Genomic DNA, 27,408 nt, shown 5'->3' with positions numbered 1-27,408 from the left:
CGGACTGTATGGCTGGTAATTGTGCTCTTGCTTCCTCATTAAAAGCAGTTTTTTCTGCCACAATAGTAGTAATCGAAGCAGAAGGTTTCTGCAGAGGGCATGAGGGGCCACTCAAAATCGCAAAATCTAGGCCCATTGTTCTTTTGCTAACATTAGTGGCGCTTTTCGGAATGTCATTTGGGCACGCAGCGGAAGGGTGTCATAAGTGTTCTGGCTGTTTGGCTGCTACGATGATGGATTCTAACTGGACTCCTTGGACTCCCTGTACGCGTGAGAGGAAGCGTTGCTACTTTACTGCACGCCATAAACTGCTCCGACACAGCACAAGTAAATATTATAATCTTGGTCTAATCTGGGACTCTTGCTGGACTTTGATGTTTTTCTATGGACTCTTAGACTCAGCTCATTGAATCCGCTTCCACTTGGTAACTACGTTCCTTCTCTTTTAGTTGCTGTTTGATTACCTGCCCACTGTGTGGCTTGATCCCGCCCTTCTGCCCGCCCCCTTGTTCCCAGCAGACCTACTTGAGTCTGGTGCACGTGCACCAGAAGTGTTCTGCCTGTTTGGCTGTTCGGGTGGCGTGCTGGCGGTAAGCGGGAACCGAATACTATTACATCTTATACATATTGGAATCTGACTTAGTAAAGGAAACGTGGTAAGCTGATAAACGATTAGGTTTCTCTGGGCATGGTTAACGGGCTCTGCAGTGGTCTGTAACTGCTTGATAAATCAAAAGCAGAAAAGTTGGTGTCCAATTCCATGGCTGAGACGATCGTACAATCTCACTCGACCGTCTCGCAATTAAGTGTAATAAATATTGACACTGAGGTGGCACATTCTCCTAATGCTACACCGGTGCCAACTATGCCATTAGTCCCTAACATTGACAACTCTGCTACAGTTTTAAATGTCGTGCCGGTAATGGTTCCGAGTTACATGTACCAGCTATGTTTAAACTACACAAACTAAATGACATAGATGTACCTAAGAATGTGCGGTTAACAATAGGAAGTAAAAATGTATCATTGAATAATTCTAATGCGTGTCCTGCTTCTGACGAAATCTTTAACAATCACATATCCGACATATATATGCGTGCGCCAGCCATCGAAGTTGAAATAGGGTGAAGAATAAGAATGTCTCTTGATCCCTCTACACCACCCTCAGTGAGAAGAACAAGTTACTTAACAACTGTAACGTTCTTTCGACTGGATGTTCCTCCCACGTATTCCTTATCTTATGATAAATCGTTATCTCCAGCTTCGCTGCTTCGGAAAAAAAAATTCTCGGCAGAGGGCGCTGTGCTCGAGGTCGTGGCGTCGATTGTCCCTCGACGTACTCCGTACTCTGTCGACGTCACCGATGGTATAAATAGCTCGAGCCGCGCCCGTTGCTTCAGTTCTGTTTTTTCGATGAAATATATATATAGGAGGAACACCCAGGCGTGTCCCATGACCGATACATTTTTCGTGAGAGGAAAGTGTAAGAAAAGGTAAACTGTACTGTGGAGTAGGATGGGAGGGTCGATGAGGAATACGTGGGAGCAACATCCAGTCGAAAGAACGTTACAGTTGGTAAGTAACTTGTTCTTCGAATGGATTGTGTCCTCCCACGTATTCCTCATCTTATGATAGGCTCCCATAGCAGTATCAATTTTTGGAGGCGGGAGTACTAATTTCAGTTTTCATGGACAGAATGCAGAACTGTCTTTGCAAATAAACCCTCGTTAGAGGAGGCAGTGTCCAAGCAATAATGTTTAACAAAAGTATGCATTGTTTTCCAGGTTGCAGCTGCACAAATATCTGCTGCTGGGACTCCCCTCTTTAGAGCCGCAGAAGTAGCCATTCCCCTTGTAGAATGGGCACGAAGCCCATCTGGTGGTTCTTTTCCCGCTAATCTGTAGCATTCAACTATGGCTAATATGATCCAGCGGGAAATGGTCTGTTTTGTTACAGATAAGCCTAATTTATGACCAGTATAACCCACAAACAGTTGGTCATCTTGTCTCAATTTAGCCATCCTTGAGATGTAAAAACTAAGAGCACTTTTGGGATCTAATCTGTGTAATCTCTCCTCTTCTTTGCCCAGATGAGGAGGATAAAAGGTTGGTAGTACTATTTCTTGTGACAAATGGAAGTCCGAGACTACTTTTGGCAAGAACGAAGGGTTAACTTTAAGGACTACCTTATCTTTATAAAAAATAGTATATGGAGGTTTGCATGAGAGAGCCTGAAGTTCGCTAACCCTGCGGGCTGATGATAGGGCCACAAGAAGGACAGTTTTTAGAGTCAAAAGCCTCAATGGACATGAGTGCAGAGGCTCAAAAGGTATGCAAGTCAAGAATTTTAATACTAAATTTAAGTCCCAAGTTGGTACATGAAAAGGTACTGGAGGGTATACATTAGTAAGCCCCTTTAAGAATTGAATTATTAACGGTATTTTGAAATATGAAACCTCTTCCGAGGAGCGCTTGAAAATGGACAGCGCAGCAAGGTATCCTTTGATTGTTCCTATCTGGAGCCCCAGATTAGCTAGATGTAGTAGAAAAGAAAGCACCATTGGGGTGCCACACTGAAAAGGGTCCACATCCTTGTCTTTGCACCAGTTACTAAACCTGTTCCAGCGACATCGGTACAAAGACTTTGTTGCTGGTCTTCTGGCCAAAAGCAAGATTTCCATTACGTCATCCAGGAAGATCCCAATCCTTGTATCTCAACCTCTCAGAAACCATGCGTGAAGGTTGAGTGTCTTGACCTCTGGATGGAGAACCCGACCTTCCTCTTGCGAGAGAAGATCCCCTCTTTGCGGAAGACTTATTGGAGGGCAGATGGACATGTCTAGAAGGTCTGGGTACCACGTTCTCCTGGCCCAATCCGGGGCAATTAGGATCATGGTTTTCCTGAACTTTCTCAACCTCCTGATTACTTGAGGAATCACAGGGACTGGGGGAAACGCGTACAACAGTGGAAACTTCCACTCCACTACGAATGCGTCTCCCAGAGCTCCTCTTTGAGGAAATTCCCTTGAGCAGTACTGATCGCACTTCCGGTTGATCGCGGTGGCAAACAGATCGACTTGAGGGGTTCCCCAAAGGGCGAAGATCTCCAGAAGGACTTCCTGAGCCAGCTCCCACTCGTGAGAGACCGTGCTCTGCCTGCTCAGAGCGTCTGCCGCCGTGTTCTTCTCTCCGGCTAGGTGAATTACCGACAGAGAGATTCCTTCTCGTATTGCCCAGAACCAGAGCTGCATTGCTTCTCTGCACAGTGGCAGTGACTCTACACCTGCTCTCTTGTTGAGATAGTACATGGCCACTGTATTGTCTGTCATTATCAGGACATTCTTTCCCTGTACAGAGGGCAGAAAGGCCTTCAGAGCTAGTCTGATTGCCCTCAGCTCCAACAGGTTGATGTGTAGTTTGGACTCCGATGGAGACCAACGTCCGCTGATTGTCAGATCGTTGGTTTGTGCTCCCCACCCCGTGAGTGAAGCGTCCGTCACTACCGTTATCTCCGGCCATGGTTGCCAAAAAAACTCTCCCTTGAGAATGTTGTCGTTGCAAGCCCACCATAGAAGATCCTGAGCAACTGCGCTCGGGACTTGCAGAAGATCCGATATATTCCCTGAGAACTGGGACCACTGAGTTCTGAGTGCCCATTGAAGGGATCTCATTCTCAACCTGGCCTATGGTACTAGGAAAATGCAGGATGCCATGAGGCCGAGCAACCTGAGAAAATCGAAGGCCGGTAGATGTTGGGCATTCTGAAACTTCGTTACCATCTGCTGGATGTGGAGAGCTCTCACTTCGGGAAGCGAGGCTTTTCCCGATGAAGTGTCCAAGACTGCTCTGATAAACTGGAGTTTCTGGGATGGTATTATGTGGGACTTCTTGAAATTGAGGGAGAAGCCCAGTTTGTGGAGGAAGTGGCAGGTGATCGAAAGATGTTCCTGAGCTTGTTCTGGAGAACTTGCTCTGATCAACCAGTCGTCCAGGTAGGGATATATGTGAATACCTCCTCTCCTGAGACTTGCTGCCACAACCGCCAACAGTTTGGTGAAAACCCTCGGGGCAGAGGTCAACCCGAATGGCAGAACTCGAAACTGATAATGAGAATTGCCAATCGCGAACCTCAGGTACTTTCTGTGCTTTGGCTGGATTAGCACATAAAAGTAAGCATCCTGAAGGTCCAATGATACCAACCAATCTTGGAGTTGGAGAGCCTGAAGGATCTGAGAAAGAGTCACCATCTTGAACTTGTCCTTCCTGAGGAACTTGTTCAAGTTTCTCAAGTCCATGATGGGTCTCAGTCCTCCGTCCTTTTTTGGGATGAGAAAATATGGGGAGTACCAACCCCTGTTCCTCTCCGCTACAGGTACCAGTTCTATGGCACCTTTCTCTAGCAGGGTTAAAATTTCCTGCAACAGGAGCGGATCCGGAATTTAGGCGGAGTTGGCTCCCGGTGGATGATTCTGAGGCCTTTTTAGAAAGGGGAGACGGTAACCTTGGGCTACTGTTTCCAGTGCCCAAGCATCTGAGGTAATGCCTCGCCATTCTTTTAGATGTTGAGAGATCCTGCCTCCCACTGGTGTTTTGTGTAACAAGGTCTCAGAGGGATTTGGAGGCGGCTGCAGGAGTGGCTGAGGGTACAGATGCCGCTCCTGAGGCTGATTTCGCACCGCTTCCTCGTGCTCCACGAGGGAAGTTTCTTTTGCCCCTTTGAGAAGCCTGTCCTCTTCCTCTACCAAAAGAGGAGTAGTATTGAAAAGAACGACCCCTCCAGGAAGATGAGCCGGAATAGGGTTTTAGAGGCTGGCGCAAAGAGGCGCTAAGTGATTTAGCTGCCGCTTTCGAGGTCTGAAGTTTTTCTAGGCTTTCATCAGCCTTTCTGCCAAAGAGCCTCGAGCCATCAAAGGGCATGTTGAGGAGTCTAGCTTGCACGTCCGGTGCAAATCCCAACTTCCTCAACCACGCAAATCTGCGTAGCACAACGCTTGCAGCCATGGATCTGCTGATACTATCAGCAGTATCCAGTCCAGACTGGAGGCATTCCCCCATTGCCTCCTTCCCGTCTTTGACTATATTCAGGAAGCCTTTGCTTTCCTCGCCTTCCGGAATATGATCAGCCGCCGAAATACAGTCCCACAGGGTATGGGTAAACCTGGCTAGGGTACAGGTGACATTTGCCGACTTAAGTGACATACTGCCTGACGTGAAAACTTTACGTGCCCAGGCATCAATTATTTTTATCCTATCTGGAGGGATAGTTGGATAAGCAGTTTGTTTTGAAGTAGATGCTGCCTGAATGACTAAACTCTCTGGAGTCGTATGTTTATTCAAATATTCAGGATCCTTTCCAGCTGGTCTATATTTTCTTGGAAAGGTGCTATCTGCAGCAGCAATAGTTTCTGGTTTCTCCCAGTTTTTTTTCCACAGTCCTTTGAAGGGCCCTGTGAAAAGGGAGAACAGGATCTTTCTGAGGTCCCTTGACGATTATATCCGTCATGTCATCTTGGTCAAAAATGGGTGAAGTATTACCCCAACCCATATCATAAACTACCCTGGTCATAAGACCCCTGTACCCAGCATCTGCATGCTCTGCAGGATCAGGTTTAGCAAACTCTAATTCTGGGGATGTGTCAACTCCACTGGCAGAATGTAGAGTATCACTCAGGTCTCTCATTCTAGATTCCTGGTAAATAAATTCCTCAGGAACTTGTCTTGTACCATAAGTAACTCCCAAAGGAGTAACTTAGTCTTCTTCTGAAGCAGACTCTTCATAGATTGCTGACATAGATATGAAAAGTGTGACCTGGGCAAAGGAGTGAATCTCCTTTCTTCCTCTTCCATCTGCTTCGAAGGAAATGGCGAATCCCTCGAAGTTTTCGAGGGTGTCTTCGAAGTCTTCGAAGATAACTTCGATAATGGCGTCAATGACGCATTTGGCTTTGGAGTCGAAATTATCGACGTCGAAGAAGTTGTCGAAGTCTTCGATGACTTGTGCTTCTTGCATGGCACCGGAGAAGTGCTCGACTCTCGAAGAGTCTTCGACGGTTTTACGTCGACTCGAGGTTTTTTGCATTCCTCGACGCTACTGGTCTTGGCCATGGTAGCCTTAGACTTCCCTTTGTCGTCCAATGGAGCGACTTTAGGGGTATGGCTTTTTCGTGGGTCTTTCGAGGGGGTCGGGCCGCATTCTCGAAAACCTCCATCTTTTTGCGGAATTCTTCCCACTTACTGGGAGAATCCGATTTAGTCGGACAACGAATTTCTTCGGTCGACTCTGAAGAAGAAGATATGTCTCCTCTTCATTTTTTTCGATGACGACGAAGAGTGTCTCGATCTACTCCTAGATCGAGATCTCTTCGAGTGCCTATGGCGATCCGATTCTTTAGAATCAGTCGCTTTCTTGTGTCTTTTTGACAAAAACTTTTTTGAGGCCTTCCTCCCCACCGACAGTTTACCTCTCCTCTCACGAAGAGCTTTTTCGGTCATCGATTGGCAGGACCCGCAGTCGTCGGTTCGGTGACTGGAACCGAGACACCAGAGACAAATCCGGTTGGGATCGGTGATCGACTACTTAGATCCACAATCTACACACTTTTTAATCCCAGTTCTGGTGTCGAAGATGACAACATTTTCTTCACAGAAAATAGAAGCGCGCCGTTCTCGATAGCGAAGCGATCGGAAAAACGGAACTGAAGCAACGGGCGCGTCTCGAGCTATTTATACCATCGGTGACGTCGACAGAGTACGGAGTACGTCGAGGGACAATCGACGCCATGACCTCGAGCACAGCGCCCTCTGGCGAGAATTTTTTTTCCGAGGCAGCGAAGCTGGAGATAACGATTTATCATAAGATGAGGAATACGTGGGAGGACACAATCCATTCGAAAGAGAGGGATTGAAAATATCTTGCTCTACAATAAAACTAGGGATGAAAGTCCGGGTTATGATTTTCTAAAACAAAAGACTGAGTTTGGAGAGCTGCCACCAAGTGCCAGTTCCCCAACCTTGCAAACAAAAGCCAATATGGATGATTTAGATTAGGGTATCAATGGAAGGGGGCACTGTTCAAAAACTGTTGAGAAAGAACCCCATGTGGGCTTTATTCTCTCCCCAGAGGAGACGACTGGTAGCGATATGAATCATATGTCGTCTTTTCCAGTGATGTTGCGAATATTAAATCGGTTGGATAGAGGTCATGAACGCACTCACTCGGAAATGCGGATAATGAAAATGGCCTTAGACGATATTCAAGGGAAACTGAATAAACTTGACGATCTGTTCTTTACGTACGATTCGATGCTTGGATTTACTGATGCCTTTAAAAAACGCTTATATCAAGAGTCTAGATATATGCAAACAGACAATTTACCACCAGCGGCTTTTGTAACCAAGTCATATGCTGAAGTTGCGATGAATGATTTTTGAGTATTTACCTACTGGCATAAATGAAGGTGATGGTATGCCACAAACAGTAGGAAATAACATTGAAAAGCATGAATGCTATGGAGAATGAATTAAGAACTCTACGGGCATTCTTTGAGGTATACCCAGGTGCTACACAGTATGATTCAGAGACTCCTACTATAAACAAATATCCCAATAGCCCGTCTGTCCGACTGACTTACTAGACCTACAGAAAAAGGCTACTGACACACCTCAATTATGAGATGTTATTAACAAAACTACCGAAGTACAAGAGTCTGCAGGCTCATATTTGTCTCAAAGAGCATTAAAAAGACGTGCATATAGGAAAAAATTACAAGTAGATCAAACAAAAAAAGCTAAAAAAGAAGCAGCAAAAAAGGGAAAAAATCCAAATATGCAGCCAGACGCTTCCATTAATATCTCAAATGATGATGTTTTAATGGTCCTCAACGAACTGGATGATGAATCCAAATCTTTGTTGGATATAAAAGATGATGTTACATCTGTGACGGCAATATCCACAGTTCGAGGGATTGGGTCCTCCGATGTATTCCATATCTATGACAGGTAATGTCCACAGCTGTGCTGCTTCGGAAAATCTTTGGCGTCTGCGTCGACGACGTCGATGCGCCGTCCCCGAGGACCTCCTCCGATGGCCGACGTCACCCGATGTTATAAGTAGGACGCACGACGCCCATAGCCTCAGTTCTGTTTTTTCCGCGAACGTGTTCGCTTCGTGAATCTCGGTACGCCTCGACTCGTTGGAGTTTGCTGTTTTCTATTTTCGGTTCGTTGAACCTGTTCGGTTTGTTGTGAAGACCTGTTCGTGGCGATGTCTTTCTCATCTTCGACCCCGCGTCCGGGCTTCAAGAACTGCAGGGATTGTGGGTCCAAGATGTCGGTCACGGACTCGCACGACGCCTGCCTCTGGTGCCTCGGGGAGGCCCACGATAGGGACGACTGTGTCGACTGCCAGTCGCTCACTGAAAAGGCCTTGCGGGAACGCAAGAAGAGGGTTGTCGGTAGGCCAGGTGTCTAAGCCCCGGAAGTCGGGGTCTGCAGGGCTTTCGACCGATGACTCGAGGGGTGACTCTCCGCGTCATCGTCGGAAGTCCGGTGGGTCTCCTTCCAGGAGTCGGTCTCGCCACTCCTCCGCCTCTTCTAGGCATTCCAGGAACCGTCGGTGGGTCGCTTATCCCTCCATGCAAGCGACACCGGAGGAATGGGCTTCCTTCGGGAAGCAGTTGCTAGCGATTCTGGAATCGCAGGGCACCGGTCCGTCCGCGCCTCCGAGTGGGGTCGGTCGGCACTGGTCGAGAGACACCGCCCGTACGCCTTCAGGCTCAGGTGGTCGGCACGGCTCACGGGAGAGGTCCCGCTCGGACAAGGGTGGCCGTTCTCGCCATGCCCATTCCAGCTCCCGGTCCTCGACGCGCTCAAGACCGCGTGATCCTGTGCCGTCTTCGAAGAAGACATCGACGCCTGTGGCGCCGAGGTCGTCGACGATTTCTCTCGAGGCTCCGCCTCCGAGGGTGTCGTTGACGCCGTCGGCGCCCAGGTTGTCGAGAGACACGCTCGGAGGTCCGGCTTCGAGGACTGTGTCGACGCCGCTGATGCTGGCGGCGCTGCAGCTCACGCCGATTCGCTCGACGTCGACGCCTTTTCTGTCGGCGCCGACTCGTTCGGCGCCCTCGACGCCTTTTGAGGCGGTGGTGTCAGAGGGGCCCCGTGGCACGGGGTTTGCCCCTAGAAAGGCTATGGCTAAGGTCCGGCACTGCTTTGGTCCGCAGAGGTCTTCCTCTCCCCGCCTGGAGTACATTTCAGAGGGTGATGAAGGCTCTGATGGCGGCCTGGTTCCGGTTACGGTTCCAGATGACCTTATCTCGGCCCATAGCCAGTTTGATGACCTAAGGCAGTCGCTGCATGATGCCAGTGGACTGGACACCCCTCCGGAGGTGGAGATTTGTCGGCCGGAGCCTGGCACTCATGCCGATTCTTCATATTGGCGCCTTATGTCTCGGGTTACCGAGTACTTGGGTTGGTCAGCTACCCCAGGGGAGTTCGTTCATGATGATCTCACGGACATCCTTGATCTCGGTCCACCCACTGACCCGGTTTTGCCTTTTCATATGGCTCTGCAGAGAAGGGTGGCGGCGGCTTGGACTGCTCCGGAGAGTCTCCCGGCAGTGGGCAAGTCTTTGTCGCGAAAATACCGTCCAGCAAGTAGCGACCCCTGCTACTTGTCTAGGCACCCCACCCGAGAGAGTTTGGTGGTGCAGGCGGCTACGGCCCCGACAAAGCAGGCGTCGTATCCTACCATCCCTCCGGATAGGGACGACCAACGTTTTGACGGCTGGGCGAAGAAAGTGCTTTCTTCGTTCTTCGGGGGGTATGGCGCTTCAGGCGGCCAACTCCATATGTGCCTTGTCTCGTTTCACACACACTCTGTGGAACTGTGTTGCATTAGCGGCTGATCATATTCCCGAAGGGGACGAACGGGATGGTTTCCTTGCTATGGTTCAGGATGGCAAGGATGCTATTTGTGAGGCCGTTCAGTCGGGTTTGGACTTGGCGGATTGTGTCAGCCGGTCCATGGCGGCGAGCACCGTAATGCGCAGGTTTGCGTGGTTGCGGAAGTCTGGGTTCGCTCCTGATGTGCAGTCCCGTCTCCTCAACATGCCTTTTGACGGTGAACACCTTTTTGGCAGCAAGGCTGACGAGAGCCTTGAGAGGTTGCAGACCTCCAAAGCTGCAGCGAAGTCGTTGGGCGCTGCAGTTCGCCAACCTCTGCCTTTTCCTCCTAGGGGACAGCAATGGAGGGGTGGTTCCTTTCGCTATTACTCGTCCTTCAGTAAAGCGAGGGGAGCTAGCAGTCAGAGGCCATCGTAAGAGTGCCAGAGGTGGAAGCAAAGGTACTTGAGGTGCCAAGGCCGCTCGGGCAGTTGCCTCTTTGCCCTCAGGCAACGCCGCAGCCGCTACCACTCAGTCATGAGGCCAGGTCCCATGGTTCACCAGTTGGGGGAAGGCTGGCGCAGCATCTTGTAGAGTGGCAAGCCATTACTTCAGATGTGTGGGTTCTGGAGATCATAACCCACGGCTACTGTCTTCCTTTTCGGCAGAGGCCTCACGACAATCCACCAGGGAACCTCTCTTTGAAGTGTCCGGATCTGCTCCTTGCGCAGGAAATTCAAGCCCTGCTGGAGAAAGGCGCCATAGAACTGGTGCCTGTAGCGGAGAGGAACAAGGGATGGTATTCCCCTTATTTTTTGATTTCGAAGAAAGACGGGGGATTGAGACCCATCATGGATTTGCACGGTTTGAACAAACTCCTCAGGAAGGACAAGTTCAAGATGGTGACTCTTTCTCAAGTCCTCCAGGCCCTTCAACTTCAGGACTGGTTGGTGTCTCTCGACCTCAAGGATGCTTACTTCCATGTGCCGATCCATCCCAAGCACAAGAAGTACCTGAGGTTTGCGGTTGGCGACTCGCACTTTCAGTTTCGGGTCCTGCCGTTCGGATTGACCTCCGCCCGAGGGTTTTCACCAAGCTCATGATGGTGGTGGCAGCGCATCTCAGGAAAGGGGGGATTCACGTCTACCCCTACCTGGACGATTGGTTGATCAGGGGGAGCTCTCCCGAGCAAGTCCTGGATCATCTGTCCGTCACCTGCCACTCCCTTCACAGGCTGGGCTTCTCCCTCAATATAAAGAAGTCCCATTTGACACCAACGCAGCGGCTCCAGTACATCGGAGCAGTGCTCGACACGTCCCTGGGGCAGTGTTTTCCTCCTCAGGTTAGGTATCTTCACATTCAGCAGATGGTGCACAAGTTTGTTTGCCCAGAATCTCCCAGCGTCCGAGTTCTTGAGACTGCTCGGCCTCATGGCATCCTGCATTCTTCTGGTGCCAGAGGCTCGTCTGCGGATGAGATCTTTGCAGTGGGCACTCAAGCTCCAGTGGTCTCAGTCCTCCGGCAGGCTGTCGGACCCTGTTCAGGTGCTGCCCTCGGTAGCCCGGGACCTTCTGTGGTGGGCCGTCTAGGGCAATCTGATGAAGGGGGCCCCATTTTGGCTGCCCTGGCCGGAGGTGACGATCGTGACAGACGCATCCCTCAGGGGATGGGGAGCTCATGCCAACGAGTTGACAGTCAGCGGTCATTGGTCTCCGTCGGAGTCCAGACTCCATATCAATCTGTTGGAGCTGAGGGCCCTCAGGCTAGCCCTGAAGGCTTTTCTGCCTACTGTGCGCGTAAAAAGTGTCCTGATTCTAACGGACAACACGGTGGCCATGCACTACCTCAACAAAAAGGGGGGGCAGGGTCACTTCCGCTGTGCAGGGAGGCGATGCAGCTCGAGTTCTGGGCCATCCAGCAGGAAGTTTCAATCTCGGCAGTTCATCTGGCCGGAGACGACAACGAGACAGCGGACGCTCTGAGCAGACAGAGCACGATCTCTCACGAGTGGGAGCTGGCTCAGGAGATTCTCCTGGAGATCTTCGCCCTTTGGGGGACCCCTCAAGTGGATATCTTCGCCTCCAGTGTCAACCGGAAGTGCGAAAGGTTTTGCTCGCGGGAATTTCCTCCAAAAGGAGCCTTGGGAGACGCGTTTGTGGTGGAGTGGTCGTTCCCACTGCTGTACGCGTTTCCTCCAGTCCCCGTCATCCCGCAAGTGCTGCGGAGGTTCCCGGATGATCCTCATTGCTCCGGCGTGGGCCCGGAGGACGTGGTACCCGGACCTTCTAGACTTGTCCATCTGCCCTCCACGTCGTCTTCCCTACCGAGACGATCTGCTCTCACGGGAGGGGGGTCAGGTTCTCCATCCAGAGGCCAGATCCCTCAATCTTCACTCTTGGCTTCTGAAAGGTTGAGGTATAAGGATTGGGACCTCCCTGAAGACGTGATGGAGGTGTGGCTCTCGGCCAGGCGGCCGGCAACAAAGTCTCTGTACCGTTGCCGTTGGAGAAAGTTCTGCGACTGGTGCAGAGTTCAGAATGTGGATCCTTTTGAATGCGACATTCCCATGGTTTAGTCTGGGAGGTTTAGAGGGTTGTCACATATTTCCCTAAAGTGTGTAAGAGGGTTATATATTCCCATTTTTTTTTTTATATTACTTGATTTAATCGATTGGCGATTTTTACAAGAAAAGAAAACATAACTGTTGCAAGTAAAACATAGCACAGAGCAAGAAGAAAAAATGTAGGGTTAACATGACATAACGAGCCAAACAAAACAGCGAGACAAAGGCTGTTTGTCCTCACGGTTTCTCAAGTAGCAGACACGTCTGAATTAAACCTATGTGTTGCTCCCGCTTAAGGTTTGTTTCCCATTAGTTCCTAGAGCTGACAACACACCTCTGTGGAGGTTTTTGGAGTGTTGTGCGAGGATTGCTATGTTCATGAAAATTGTATGTTTTTGTCGGTGCCAAAAACAATTGTGAGGTCCATTTTGAACTGCATTGAGTGAACTGGTGAATCAGTGAATTTAGGTATAATTTTCCAGAGGCACAGGCCTGTAACTGAGAAATATCTGTCCACTTTGAATTTTCACTTTGCCCTCGGAATTTACAGGAGGTTTCTGTCAGTAGAATGTAGCGGAGAGTGGAGAAGCTAGTAGTGGATCTTATTATTTTAGATGTAGAACCAGGCCATTGATGCTTGTTTGGAAAGATCCCCAGCATATCTGGTGTTTTGAGACCTTGCCTGATTTTTTTAGTTCTCTTTAACCTCACTTCCTTGATTAACTAATTTCATTTTAAGAGCACTGGTTAGTCCTAAGGCCACTAGTGCAGGGGGATCTGGTAATCAATTTAACTCAGTGGTGTGGCAGTACTATCTCCCTAAAGGGGAGTAGCGTTGGGAAACCAAGTTTGCTGTTCTTTTTTGAACAAATGGCCACTTTTGCCAAAGCTCGGACAGGCTGGTAGCAGTGGTACCTTTATTTTACTCTGTTTACATGCAGTTCTGCACACCTTTTACCCTTTTACTTTTTAACCTGTGCCTGTCTATTATCTTCAAGAGAGATCAAAATGGCTCTCCATGTTATTTAAGCCCTGTCTTCGTGCTTCACTGTCCTTTTGGCTGTCTTCCTTCCACGTAAGGGTAGGAAATGGCTGTATATGCTCATCACTCTGCTGACTTTAGCCAGAGCCTGTGAAGTAGCCTTTGTATGCGGCAGTTCCCAATACACATTCCGAACCTTGTGTGGGGTCATGACTAAGCCTAACTATAACTAGATAGCCACCCGTAATTAAAATGTTGCAGTTCCTCTGATAGGTGGGATGGGACTCACCCCAAGCCAGGATTTTGTATATTGGAGAAGATCTGAAGCCATTCCTTTTGTTGACTTCTGGAGCCAGGAACCCACCGCACGAAAGGCAGCCGACAGACACTGCAAGAATCCTGCAGGGACAACAGCTGTCTACGCCATCTTCCACAAGGAAACGCTCTGCTCTTTCATCTATAGGGAAGACCTCCTATTGTGCCACCTATCCCTGAAATGTTAGGCCTACATCTCTGGTGTCTTCTCCTAGAGCTCTGAAGAGAAGTGGTCCTTTAGCTGGCATCCACCATTGGTAGTGGCTACTCCTCCTGTTGCCTGGATCTCGAGCCGCCTGGTGCTGTGAAACTTACAATGCACTTGGACATCTCTGCTCTGCACCTAATGCTTTCTGCCAGGAAGAGGAGGGTTGCTGACGCCGAGTTCCATTGTCCTGAGTTTTCATCCTGAAGAACCTGAGTGAGGGCCAACTTATCTGTGTATCTTGTCACTGGTGTTTTCATGAATCAGTCTAATTGTTGCAGTTAAAATAAGTCTTGAAACCTACACATTAAGCAATTTGACCTGCAAGATGGAATACTGAATACCTGAGTAGTTAGTATTAAGGAGAGCATATGTGAGTCACCTATATGCATTTTACATGAATGGATTGGCAAGGTCAATTTTGAACAGTGGGTAATGTAGTTAGCACTATAGTGCCTAGTTGCAAATTCATGGAGGTTTATGCATTCATTGCAAACATGTGTAACTTTGCAATGGAACTTTATGATTTCAGTGTATTGATGTATTGGGTAGAGACACTTGTAGTGGATGTTTGATATAGGCATGAGGATTGTGTACTGAAAGGTTTATGGTCAGTTGACATTCGATGTATATTTGAATTTGGGAAAGTCCCATTTAGAATATGTTCTGCTCTCAACTCAAAGCAGTGAGACCAACGACAGAGTAAATATTGTCAGCAAGTTGGATGAAGATAGGTCTCCTTAGACATTGAGTGATTTCGCAATTCGTAAGATAAATTATGCTGGGATAATTAACACAGGCCATGACAGAAAGCAACATCCTAAACCAGAAAGAATAAAGTGGTGTGCGGTTAGCTAATATGTTTTAATAAAACTATTCAGAAAATTGCAATTTAGATTAAATCTCATTTAAAATCTATATGAAACACCTCAAATCTGGTGTGAGGGGGCTTAGAAAATACACATGATCCAGTGATATTTTGTCCGACATTCGGGGAGCTGAATCCCAGCCAGCCAACAATAAGAGCAGAGAGCTGAATCCCAGCAAGCCAGATGATAGATTGTCGGGATCAAAGAAATGGGTGTGAGTGCCATTAATTAAGAGCACAAACGTGCTAACTAATTATTGTTACATTTTTCAAAGAGACAAATAAGTATTTGGGGAATTTATATTTGATTACCTGTTGCAATTCATTCATGCAAAGAGCCAAAGGAGCATTTGGAATTTTTATTTCATTACCCGGTACATTAATTAGTACAAAGGACAAAGAAGCATTTTGGGGAATGGGAATTTTTATTTGGTTATCATGTAAGCTAAAATTGTGCCAAGAGGCTAAGCGTCTAATTCACAGAAGCGTTTTATAATGGCAAACCCCCATTGGAAAACACTCTGTGAATAATTAGGCCCATAGAGTATGCCCTGTAACCTTTACTTGATTACCTACTTGTTGGGGAAAGCGGGCTTCTACCGACAGGAGCTCAACAAGACGGTGTGGGAGGTGCCCAAGCGCTACACTAGCCTCACTCCAGTGGGCTTAATTGCCTATGGTTCTGACTGGCTCAGACCTCTGCTTTCCTAAAAGCAGTGGAGTGGCCTCTTTGTTGTGGTGAGTGAAATTTCATGTATCTGAGTGTGAGATGCCCAGCAATGGGAGACTAATACTGGAGCTTGAAGTGAAAAGACCTTTTTTTTAAAAAACATTTATTTTATTTGGTTTAATTTCATTGCAATGTTTACAAAAACAAAAGTATAACGTCCCATGAACCCGTTGGTAAGTTTCCTTTTCCAATCCTTCCACCAAATACCCTGCATCCCAGTTACATTTGTGATGTGCACTGAACAGGCTGCTGTCAGTAAATGGATGTTTTTCTTTTTTTCTAGTGCACTGCTGTGCACCTTCATTTTTTACAGTGCTAATCCCTTTTGAGTACATGTACTGAAAATGCCTGCTCCTCATTGTACAAGCCATGCTCTATGCCTCGAGTGCCCAGGAGGTAAATGCTTGATTTGTGTGCATGTTAGTTTGCAGAGTGGAATGTGTAGGAGATGCTGGCTTGCTTCGCTGGTGATTGTGTGGGTGACAGGCTTGAGTTAGTCATGAAGGTAAGATGGGATTTTGTAGTTGATAGCTTTCAAAACAACGCAAAGTCCTTTGAAGGCACTTTTTTGAGCTACAGGGAACTAGTGGAGAAGGGCGAGAGGTGGTGGTGATGTGTAAATGCTTGGGTAGTTGGAGGAGTATGGCTGCTTTTGTTTGGTATGGCTTGCTGGGGAGTCCAGGGAGGACAGCATTGCCTCAGTCCACCTTGGAGAGAACGTGTGCTTTACCTGCTATTCAAACGTCATCTGGAGGAAGGAAGTGTGTCTGCCCTTATGCAAGTGTTGTAGACTGCATGTTTTGGAGGTAGCAAGTATTTGATGCGTGAAGGAAAGGTGGCTGTCCACTATTAGACAGGCACTTCCAGGTTTGAATTTTGGAAAGGGTCCTTATTGGAGGGCTAAGGTCGCCCCCAGCCCTTTTTCTGGATTTAAGGAGTTGAGCTGGATACAGGAACCAAATCGACCTCTGGAGCTGAAGAGAGCCGAAGAAGAAGATGGCCTACGGACCCCAGAGGGCTGCAGAAACCAGTATTAGCTCTGCCAATCCCACAGCATCATACACCTGACCTTCTAACTGACTGGAAAGACCTCTGCAAGGTGCCTTAGTGTCTCTGACTAGTGGTACCATCCAGTCACCCGTTTGGCTCGAGCTACGTCACCTGTTTTTGGTCATAGGATCATGCATATTTGCATTTTCTCTGCACGGCTTGGTACCACCTGTTCATCTTTGCACGGACCTCCAGCTGGCCAAATAGCTGAAACTCTTTGGGGTTGTCCTTGAGGCACTGCTGGGACTCTGGAAATTCTCTGTGCTGCCCTCCACCAGAAGAGCCTGCAGGTAGACTGAAGTTCAACCACTGTGTTACTGAGTGGCTCCTGTCTCTGTCCATGGCCAATGGAAGAAGTGCATCTTTGAAGATCTCCATGAAGGTCTCCCCTTCATTGTTAAACTGAATCTGGGTGTTCCCCCCCCCCTACAGTCTGAGGTCTCAAGAAGAACCTCAAGACGGCCGTAGTTGAACTGCCTTGAGCTGATGCCTCAATTACCCTTCATTGGACAGTGAGCCTTTTTTTCCCCAGCCGTTTCAACCTTTCTATGTGCCCTGGGGAATGACATGCCTCATATCTCTCCTTCATAGCTCTTGAACTGCCCCCTCCCCATTGGATTTGTATTGGCCGCAAAGTCCTGTTTACCTTAGTGATATCTGGGGTTGCCCCAGGACGGTGTTGTCTGGTGCTAAGATATGACTGCTGACTATCCGCTTCCTGAGTCTACTACACTGGCCTAGCTGCCTCCTGTGCCATCCCCCTCGAAGTACAGCTACCGCGAAACCCGAGAATGTAATCCAGAACAGTGGGCTTGTAAGTATAAAACATCCACTCCAGACATGCACCTCTCCTATCGCTATGCTCACTCTCTACTCTACACCAACATACAATAGAGCGCAGCTATACCCCTCGATCAATTCGGCCTAGCTGCTCACATACAAACAATACTCCATGAACACCTCAACATCTTGCTAGAAGGCAGCTATACCGCAGGGAGAATCGGCCTAGCTGCATATATAATCGTCCTACACAAGCCTAATGCCGCCAGAATGCAGTCTCAGAGACCAGCCACCAGACTGCACACATTCAACTGATCTCTCAATACCACCACACCTAATGTTAGGATGCAGCTACCATCAGGCAATCGCATCACCTGCTCTCATATTGAGTGCACCTTACGCTACCCTACTCTTTCGATTAGCTTGGACTACGGTCCCCGAGGGTGTTCAACCCACAAGCGCTTTGAGGTCCCCCTGCTGGGGGAGTTTTTCCTACTGTGGCGACGTGCAGTGGTGGTCGTCTGTGTAGTAGAGACCTTCCCTCGCTGTCTGATGAGGTGCCTGTGGGTGACAGTGCAGCGGACCATTAATGTTGTGTCAAACTCCATGTGACCAGCATCTCACTTTGTACAAATCACTGTCATGTGCATCTTTGTGCTCATGGTGTGACCCGTATGATGATGCACAAATGAGGCGGGGTAGGGGGACAGTGCTGGGACGCCCTGATATGTTTGCACGGTTTTGAATGTGCATGTTGGATGGGTTACTGTTGGTTTCTGCACAGGGTGTTTTGTACATGCAACCATGGATTATGGACATGTGTGGTCTGCCTGTGATGGGGAAGTGGTATGCTCATGTAGGTGGGGGCATTGGTGTGTCGTCTGCGGGAAGGGCGCAGGGGTGGGGGGTGGTGTTTTTGACTGGTGGCAATGGTGTGTGCATTTTGGACTGGGGTTGATTGGGCCATGTGGACACATGGCACAGGGGCCATGTTGTGCTAGGTGATGTGTCGATGCATACTGATGTTGGGTCTGTCTGCATTGCATGGGACATGTGGTGTTTGTCTGCAGTGCTTGTTGACATTCTTCATGGTGGGATGATGTTACTGTTGAAGGGTCTGGTTGGTGTGTTGCAGGGCGGCAGGTATCTGGTGGCTCTGACTTGTCCTGCGCAAGGCACAATTGGCTATGAGGGTACATTTATTGGCGATGGGATGTTAGTCATGGTCATTCACCGGCATCTCCAGACGATGTTGCACCGTGCTAGGCGTCTCCGACACCTCTATGCTTTCCATGTTCATGATGGATGCACATCTTTCCTCCCATGTGTGGAGTTTCAGGGGTGAATATGGGCCGCCTCCAGTGGCCTGGCCCTGCCTGCGGTCTGCTGCTAGTAGGTTGCATACTCTGAGGCGCAAGTCATCCCACCTTTTCCTGCAGTCCCTTACAGTCCTCAGTGTTGTGCCCACCGCTGACACTTTGCTTGCGACATCTGTCCATATTTCCTTTTTGCATAGCTGTGCGGGCCTGCGCAGGTCACCTCCGAAGACTTTGTCCGTATTGTCCACAAGGGTGTCGGCCAGCATGTTAAGTTCTGGCTCGCTGAACCGTGGTTTGATTTGTCGGATGCTCCCTTCGTCTCCCAGACATGTCTCTTAATGCTCCTCGACACTCAGCTGCTGTGGCCAACTCCTGTAGTCAAGGATTGCAATGGATTGTGTTTTTAAAGATGGCCACCGGTGCATTTTCCATTCCGGCACGATGACACAACTTCCGGTACCGGTATTGCCAGTACCGGTATCTACAGATTAATGATGCCGGGGTCGGTATCAACGGCATCGATGGTGCCGCTATGTGGGTTTTTGAAAGCATTACTGGTATGCCGCTACTACCATTTCCAACATGCCATTTGTTACGCAAAGCATGCTCTGAATCAGCTGGTGATTCCGCAAGCAGTGCTTGCCAGTATCGGTAGCTACAGCATGCCAGTGTTTTTGTTATTTTAGCGCCAAACTCGTAATGAAGCCCACTGTGCTGGTATTGATTTGTGTTTGACAATCCCAGCCTATAGTTGTTAGCATGTCAGGCCAACCATTACTCTTTATCTTGTCAAACCTGATTTCAATCTTTCAGCGATGTTCGGTTCTCATTCCCAATGGTTTGACTCTTCTAGCTGTGAGGGAGTGCAAGAGTGTTTTGTGCGGAGAGCCTGCTGCGTTGGAATTGTGCACTGAAAGTCCTTTCTCTACCTTCTCGCTCCGCTCACTTCTGCAAGGGTTAAAACCAGGGATTAAACGCAGAGCGTAGCGGGAGTGCGAGAATATTTTGTGCGCAGACCCTGCTGCATTGGAATTGTGTACTGAAAGTCCTTTCTCCACCTTCTCGCTCCAGCAAGGGTTATTAAATCCCCGGATCAAACGCGGAGCATAGCAGGAGTGCAAGAGTGTTTTGTGTTTAGTGTTTGGTGGAAGCCGCCAGACACTGAAGGACTATTTTCTTTCTTTTCGGTCTACAATCTTCAGTATTTACAAAAGCAGAAAGCAGCATTGTGTACGTGACTTGGAGACATGATTAAACAGACTTGTAAGTATTGAACTAACGTTATTAAAGTTTTACCCGTTCGCACACGACACTGTTGATTGCAGTATATCTAACGAGTGCCAAGTACACAAACTACTAAATTATCAATCGTTACCACATGTAAAGCTGCATCTTCGGTATTTTAAAGCCTAAATTATATTTTTAAACACAGTTTTAATTTTGCATTGACAAAACTGTAGAGTGAATAAAAATGAAAATAAAACAACCCAAGAGACTCAGTCTTAGAAGTCAAGCCGCCATAAAGGGGAAAAGACTACGTAGCCCTCTTGCTGCGAGAACGCAACGTGATGACCCACGAAGGAAAAGAGGCACAAGAGAGAGTAACAGTAGTGCCCTTATCCCTGAACTGCAAAAACAGAAAATATCTGGGTTTTTTGCTGGTGTGGGAAACCTGAAATCGGCATCACCAGTGTAACGCTCACCTGGTATCCACGGGGACGTCACTCAGCCTGTTCTGACCTCTTACGACCTCGAACCCTTCCCTGGAGGCTATTCGACTGGAGACTGGGCCTGAAACACAGGATTGGTAGAGTTTAACTCCCTATTGGGAAAAAATCCAAGAAACAAAACCAGCTCTAATTCGAAGTGCCCGTCATGGCAATTAGAAAGCAACCCTATTGAAGTTGCGAAGGAATTCAAATACCTGGGCGTCATGCTGGACAACTCACGTTCAGAAACTTGCATGCAGCGCTTCATATGGTCGAAAGCAAGATCTTCAGCAACCCAAGCACGAATGCTAGACAACAAATTTGGCAGGTTCTCCCTGATTCCGCTGCTAACCTACTACAAGTCAAAAGTGGTTCCCAGTTTATTGTACGGGGCAGAAGCCATGCCAGCTCTCCCAGAGGAGATTGGGATAAAGATGGAAGGATTCTTCTGGAGATCAGTTCTGTCTCTACCGAACTCCACATCCATGTCGGCCATCAGGAGAGAGCTAGGCCTAATTTCCTTGGGGGCCCGGGCTGAAAACAACAGCATGTCTCTCTACAGAAACATCTTGCTCCCGGAAGCTTCGCCTTTGTATATCCTGCTCCAAAAAGAACTCCAGTCAGGCAGATCAAAAATGCTTACTGCCTGGGCTTCAAAGAGAAAATGCAAGCTGGAATCCGTTGCATGTTCAGAGACTAAACTGTTGCAGAACCAACTGAGAATCAAAAAAAAACTTGAAGAACTAGACTGGATCAAGACTCAAGAAAATGCGGCAAAGAATAAGCTACTAAGGCATATGCCACCCTTTGCAAGGAAAATCAATGATCCAGCGGAAATGTACAAAAAATTCCCAAGCAAAAAACTTCAAAATCTTTTTATCAGAGCAAGATTGAACCTATTGCCAACGAATGAAATCCGCTTCATCAGAGGATTGGCAATCATGAATACTTGCAGACTATGCAAGGAGGAGGCCGAATCAATCCGCCATTTAGTAACTTCATGCACGGCACTTCAATCAATACGAGAAAGCTATATAAAACCGGTCTTAGAGCCTTACGGGGTCCCTGAAGAATCGAGCTGGTGGCCGCGTATGATCAGTGGCCAAAGAACTGCTTGGACCATTGCCACTACTAAAATCCTACAGTCATCACTGGTAAAAATTGACTCAGAGACCAAGAGTGGGAATGATAGATAAATAAGTAACCAAGAATAGCAGGAGAACTGTAACAGTACAAATACGCGAACCAGGAAAGGAAAAGAAACGTAAAGAAGGATCGAAAGGAGCTGCATCAGTTTTTGTAAAAACAATTAATTTTGTTAACGCAAATAAAAAAAATAAAACAAAAATAAAAAAATTAAAGATATTGCAGAATCTGCAAGAACCCTGATATTCTGGAGACTCCCTGACATGTATTAACAAAGTGCCATGTCTTGGGATCTGAATATATGACGTCCTTGGGCCATCTTGTACATGATTAACATGAAATTAAAAGTGACACGTTATGGGTATATTGTCTGAATACAGAATGCCAGGGGGTGCATATTGCTGTGTACCAATTGTGGTCCCGAATAAAACATTTTTAAAAAAGGCTTAACAAAAGTCCCATTATGAACAATTTGGCACACCAAATTAACATCTAATTTGCAGTCAATGTAATTGGTTGATAGACTAAAGAGGTAAAATGAGATGAAATACAGTAGATCAATGCTTTTAATTGCATTGTATATTTTAGAGTATTAATGATTTTAGAAACTTATGTTAAAATACTATAAGCTCCAAAGATGTAAACTGAAATTAGGTAACAGTGATGTTTGTTGAGTAGAAAGTATTTGTGTAAATGAGGATTCATGAGCTCTAAGATTCTGTCTGTCTCTGATGTGAAGAGTACATTGAGAGAATGGGACAACCCATGGTAAAGATATGAAATGAAATGTATATGTGCAATTTTATTTATTTTGTTACGATGATTTTAGATGATGTAATGTAAATTTGTAAAGTGTTTATGAAACTAAACAAATTTAAATAAAAAAATAATAATAATGTAATGCCTAACTGATATTCTCTCTGTTTAAATCACTTTGATTGATTCACACTTTCCAGTTGTGCTGCTTTTCTTAGTCCCTTTGGCCAAGTGCACTTTGCGCCATTGCCCATCTCTACAGAATGTGTACATAAACAGTTCTCACTAAAACGTTAATCATTTTACTATATTGTTTTCACGTTATAATACTGTTTCAAGAATGTGTTTTTATTTTCAGAACTACATGGATTATTTGTCACGTTTGTATGAAAAAGAAATTAAGGACTTCTTTGAGGTTGCGAAGATCAAGATGACTGTCATGACTAAAGAGGGGAAAAAGTTTGGTAAGCGTCATGACATGGATTAGTATCACTTCCGTTCTTTTAAACAAAGATACATGTTTCATAATCAGTGCAGTATTGTTCAGTACTTCCTAACATTCTCTCAGACAAACAATGCCCAAATTCTTCACTAAGTCTTTCCACAGTCTGAACATAATGGAAGCATATGTTTTGTTTCAACAATGCAATTTTACTGTATTGGAGTTGTTGGGCCATCATTACGATGTCAATTTCTTCATTGAGTGCAATTCCTACATTCTACTCTGATGTGGCCTATCAAACAGTCTGCATTTCTCCATAAGGCTCAAGCAGCATCCAAAAACTGAACATCAAGATCATATTTTGATCACGCTGAAAACATTTAGTCATAGGTCACATTGTCCAAAAACATCACTGATGACCAGACCATACATGCCTGAGTATTATAAGGCCCCATTGTTTGACCCCTTTGTCAACTCAAGGAAAGTAAGGTACTCTTTTCGGTGGTAAGGATGACTTTTGGGAGTCTGTTCAACATGGCGAATGTTCAATGGGAGATTGAGAACAAAATTGAAGCACACAATTTCTTTTTTTGAGTTTACAAAGATGTGTGTGGGGCTAAAATGCAGTACTAGGAGAATTAAATGAATTCATTAAAAAAATTGAGATTTACCACATACTGCGGACAATTCATTTGCTGGGTTTTGTTCTATGATACCCCAAGAATGAAGCTAATGTTGTGCAACATAATTTATGAAGCATTTCATTTATTTTAATATTAGCAATAATTAAAAACATTATTCTAGTGTAGAAAAATCTGGAAATATGTTTGTAAGTCAGCACTGCGAATACATCTACCAAATGCATTCTGCATTTTGGAGGATTAGCATTAAATGTCTGTTCGTATAATGCTCCAACTGCCTGTGTTTCATAAGGGTCTGTGCAAAAATTGAGGTTGCCCAATGTGTTTGATATATAGGGAAAGACAATAGTTGTAATCCAATTGACAGTGTTGTCAAATACATTGAAGTAGAGATTAGTTGCCTCACAACTGTTGATAGCATAGTTAAAATTTCTCCAAAAATACTTAGGCTGCCTTAGGATAATCTTCACCACACATTTCGCCTTACACATAGTTGCCAAAATATTAAAGAAAGTTGCGTTTGTGTGGTTATTCAAGGTCAGTTTCTGCATATCTTATCCACACACATTGATCCTTGTTTCTTTAATTTATACTAGTTGATGTGATGCCCTCTTTAACACTTTGCAAGATTGTTTGTCTATGTTCGAAATTGACTTTAGTCACATTCTGAGATGTCATCTCTTTAATGCCTTCTTCTGATTCGTTTATTTCCACTTGTAAGAGGGCATTGTTTTTCACAAGCATTCATCCCATATATTTGTGATTTAATGAATTACTTCACAAACTCCATAATACACTACCAAGCTCATTGTCACTAAAGAACTCTAACTCGAAGTAACAGATGTCCACACTGTTACCTACAAGCACATGCTCAATACAGGGATTTTCGGGGTCTAGCATGCAGACGTTCATGTGTACCAAACAAATTTTGCTTGTGGCCTTTAACTCTGTCGTCCACTTCTTAGCGTCTTTTTCATTCTAGAACTATTATTGCTCTCTGAAGGTGTAGTTGAATAAGGCTTCCTATTCTAAAGTGCAATTGCAACATAGCAGGAGAGCAGGAGATGCTTGGATGATAGATGGTACCATAGGATAGGTACTGTGGCCCTTAATCTTGCATGATATATACCACTGTGATTGGCTCTGTTGCCCATTAAAACATTGGTTGTAGTCCTCTGAAATATGTAGTGTTCAAATTAACTATTTGTGCAATACCATCAATACATTGTTTAAATATTTTTGTGGCTGCACCAGAGATGTACCAGAGCTTATATAAATCACAGTAAAAATCAATATATAGCTCTCCATAGATTGCAAATAAAATCTCTTTTGTTTGTGATATTTGTATTTTCCAATTCCCAAACGGTCATAGTCAAGAGAAATAATTTAAAATATTGTATGCCTTAATTTCCAAAATATTGTATGCCTTAATTTCAGCAAAAAATAAGTCACCAGTTTGACAACTGTTTAGCGTTTTATTTTGAACAAGCAATGTGGGCATATACTGCAAAGAAAGAGAGCAACACTCTTTTCTTGGTAATATTGCAGCAGAACCTCAAAGTACCAGTAGTTGACCATTGCAACCTGTCGTAAATTAATGTCATGGATGCTTTTAGAGTGTAATAAGCTATGCTGCACTCTGCCTGGTAAATGTGTATTAGAAGCAGGTTGTATATACATGTGCAGTAAACTTACCCTAAAGATGCAAGTTTAAGTCTTTTTGTATATAAGGTGCTACTTTATTCTAGTTTCATCTTCTTAGTATAGTCAATATCTGATACTAGCACAGACAAGAGAACTTTTATTGTAAGCGATATGTTATTTTCAAAACATATTGGTCCCAAATACATCCACATGTTTGGACTCAAATAACTGAAAGAAAAAATGTGCTTGCTAGCAGACTATAACCATTTGTTGTAGCCTACCTCATTTATCTATATTAACCACACTTTACATTCTGGGTATCGGGTATGTAGGTGTGAGTCAAGACAAAAAGGTTAGTGTGGAGTGCTAATACAAAGATATATTTAATGTAGTCACTGTTCAGAAAGACCTGCTTTTTCATGGTTTTATAATCCCTGTGTCGCACCCATAAATAAATATGATTGACATAAACCCTTTTACACACCGATTCTACTCCTTTTTTGTTTCCTTCTGGAAGATAATACCTTTAGATTGTCCCTCATAGATTGTATATCTACAACTGTTTGAAAGTTGAATAAAATTCCATCCTCATCAAGTACACTTCAACTGCAAGTAACCATTTCATTTTAATTGCCTGTGAGAAACCTTTCAATTCATATTCAATAATTGATTATTTATTAAAAGGGTTCCAACAATGATTTCCATTTCAACTTCCAATTAAAACTGCCATGCTTGCCTTCTTCTCATACTATGAAATCTATACTTGTTTTCGCCATTAGCTATTTTCATATTATAGTTCTTTGCATGTTTCTTCTTTACTATTGACTAACTTGCCTATTATGCATGGTTTGTGCAACATGCTCTTTATGATGCTTTTTTGTCTTTGATGCTTGCAACCTAATCCATCTCAGCTACGCTGCCACGAAAAGAAAGTGCTGTCAAACAGGAAACCGAGAGTGAGTATTACCAGTGCACTAGCCAGCTTCATCAATGCTTGTTTCTTGATATTTTATTCCTAATTGTTTGCTATGTTTGTGTCATGTAAGATTTGCCATACTAGCCTACATGTGTACACAAGGTGGCACTTGCTTTGCTCTAGTAAACTAAGGTGCCGGTCTTAGTTGGAAGACTTGCCATGGCAGTTGAATATGCCATAAGGCTTATATGGTACATAATTCTCCAACTTGGCATGATTTGCATGCCAACTGCTGTGTATGGTTTTTAAAAGAAGCTGAAGTACACTAATTGGAAGAGATTAGTTCTATTATACGTGAAACTACTGCTTTCCTTGAAGGCCTTTTCTCTTCAATTGCTTCATGTGTGAGCTGGAAGTATACAGATCATTACTGTAAACTGGCAGCTTAATTTTTAATTGAAGATAACGGGCTCTCTTTATAGGCATACAATATTGGCTTTCAATTGTGAAACAGGATTTATTTCCAAAAGTGATGTTTTAGTCTCCTCGTCACACTGGCCTGTCCTACAGCATTGGAGTTTAGTTGACAGATGATTGTTCACTTATAAATGTTTCTTTTTTTATTTCTTTTCTTAATTAACATTTATGTCACCTTTTATGGGGTTAGCATTGGGCAGTTTAATTCAGTTTGTTTGGCTTTATTTTGATATATTATATCATAAAAGATATATCATAAAAGCAATAAAAATCAACATCACATCTTTAATACATTAAAAAAGAATTAAATGCAGAAGTCTATGCCCTAAATACTACAATAATAAAACAAATAATCTAAAATATTGCATAACGACTGACCACACTGGTCAACACTATCCTAATTTGTGCATCCATCACAATTCATACATCCGTCACAATTTATGCATTCTAGACCATTGGAGGAGAGATGCAGTACATTCACAATCATACTTCAAAATAATGTACATATATAAAGGCAAATTACACATTAATGTGCAATTGTGCTCCTGACTGATGTCACTTGACCAGAAGAACTTGGATATCCTTGCCACTCATTACAAGCAACTGATTGGTTTATACAAGTTTTCAATAGCAGCTCATGCTCTAATAACTGTTTGCAACCTCCTGATGAGGTCCCATGTTGTTAGTCAATGTGAGTCCATGGCCATTATAATTCATTTAAAATGTGGTAAACCCTTCTAGTAGGAGAAATGTGCCTTTTTGAAATCTTTGGGTTATGATATGGCATTTTTAACGCGCCTATACACAAGTGTTTCAAGGCGCGACAAGGCAAGGGAGGGGGAACAGAAGGAAGACGGAGACAGCGATCTTACTAGGCCACCAAGTGACATTGAGATCGCGCAAGTGCAGGGGAGATGGCAAGGGGAGGGGGCAGTGCAGTACATAAGATAACCGTGAAAAAATAAATAAGATGAATAAATAAAA

General features: G+C 45.4%; 1 protein-coding gene across 4 annotated transcripts in view; it reads left to right on the top strand.

The window, feature by feature from the left end:
* Positions 1 to 27,408, top strand: part of EXOC1 (exocyst complex component 1) — a 791,619-nt gene that overhangs the window by 464,019 nt on the left and 300,192 nt on the right. For 2 of the 4 annotated variants that reach the window (XM_069631623.1, XM_069631622.1), the window contains 2 exons: positions 22,663 to 22,768; positions 25,943 to 25,987. In XM_069631623.1, the coding sequence (XP_069487724.1) occupies positions 22,663 to 22,768; positions 25,943 to 25,987 (151 nt within the window). The remainder of the gene's footprint in view (positions 1 to 22,662; positions 22,769 to 25,942; positions 25,988 to 27,408) is intronic. The other 2 variants (XM_069631625.1, XM_069631624.1) reach the window with 1 other exon arrangement.

The sequence above is a fragment of the Ambystoma mexicanum genome, chromosome 6q (genome assembly GCF_040938575.1).
Source record: "Ambystoma mexicanum isolate Mex_15411 chromosome 6q, UKY_AmexF1_1, whole genome shotgun sequence".
NCBI lineage: Eukaryota > Metazoa > Chordata > Amphibia > Caudata > Ambystomatidae > Ambystoma > Ambystoma mexicanum.
Note: the sequence above shows the minus strand (reverse complement) of the source record. Positions and strands in the feature narration are given on the sequence as shown.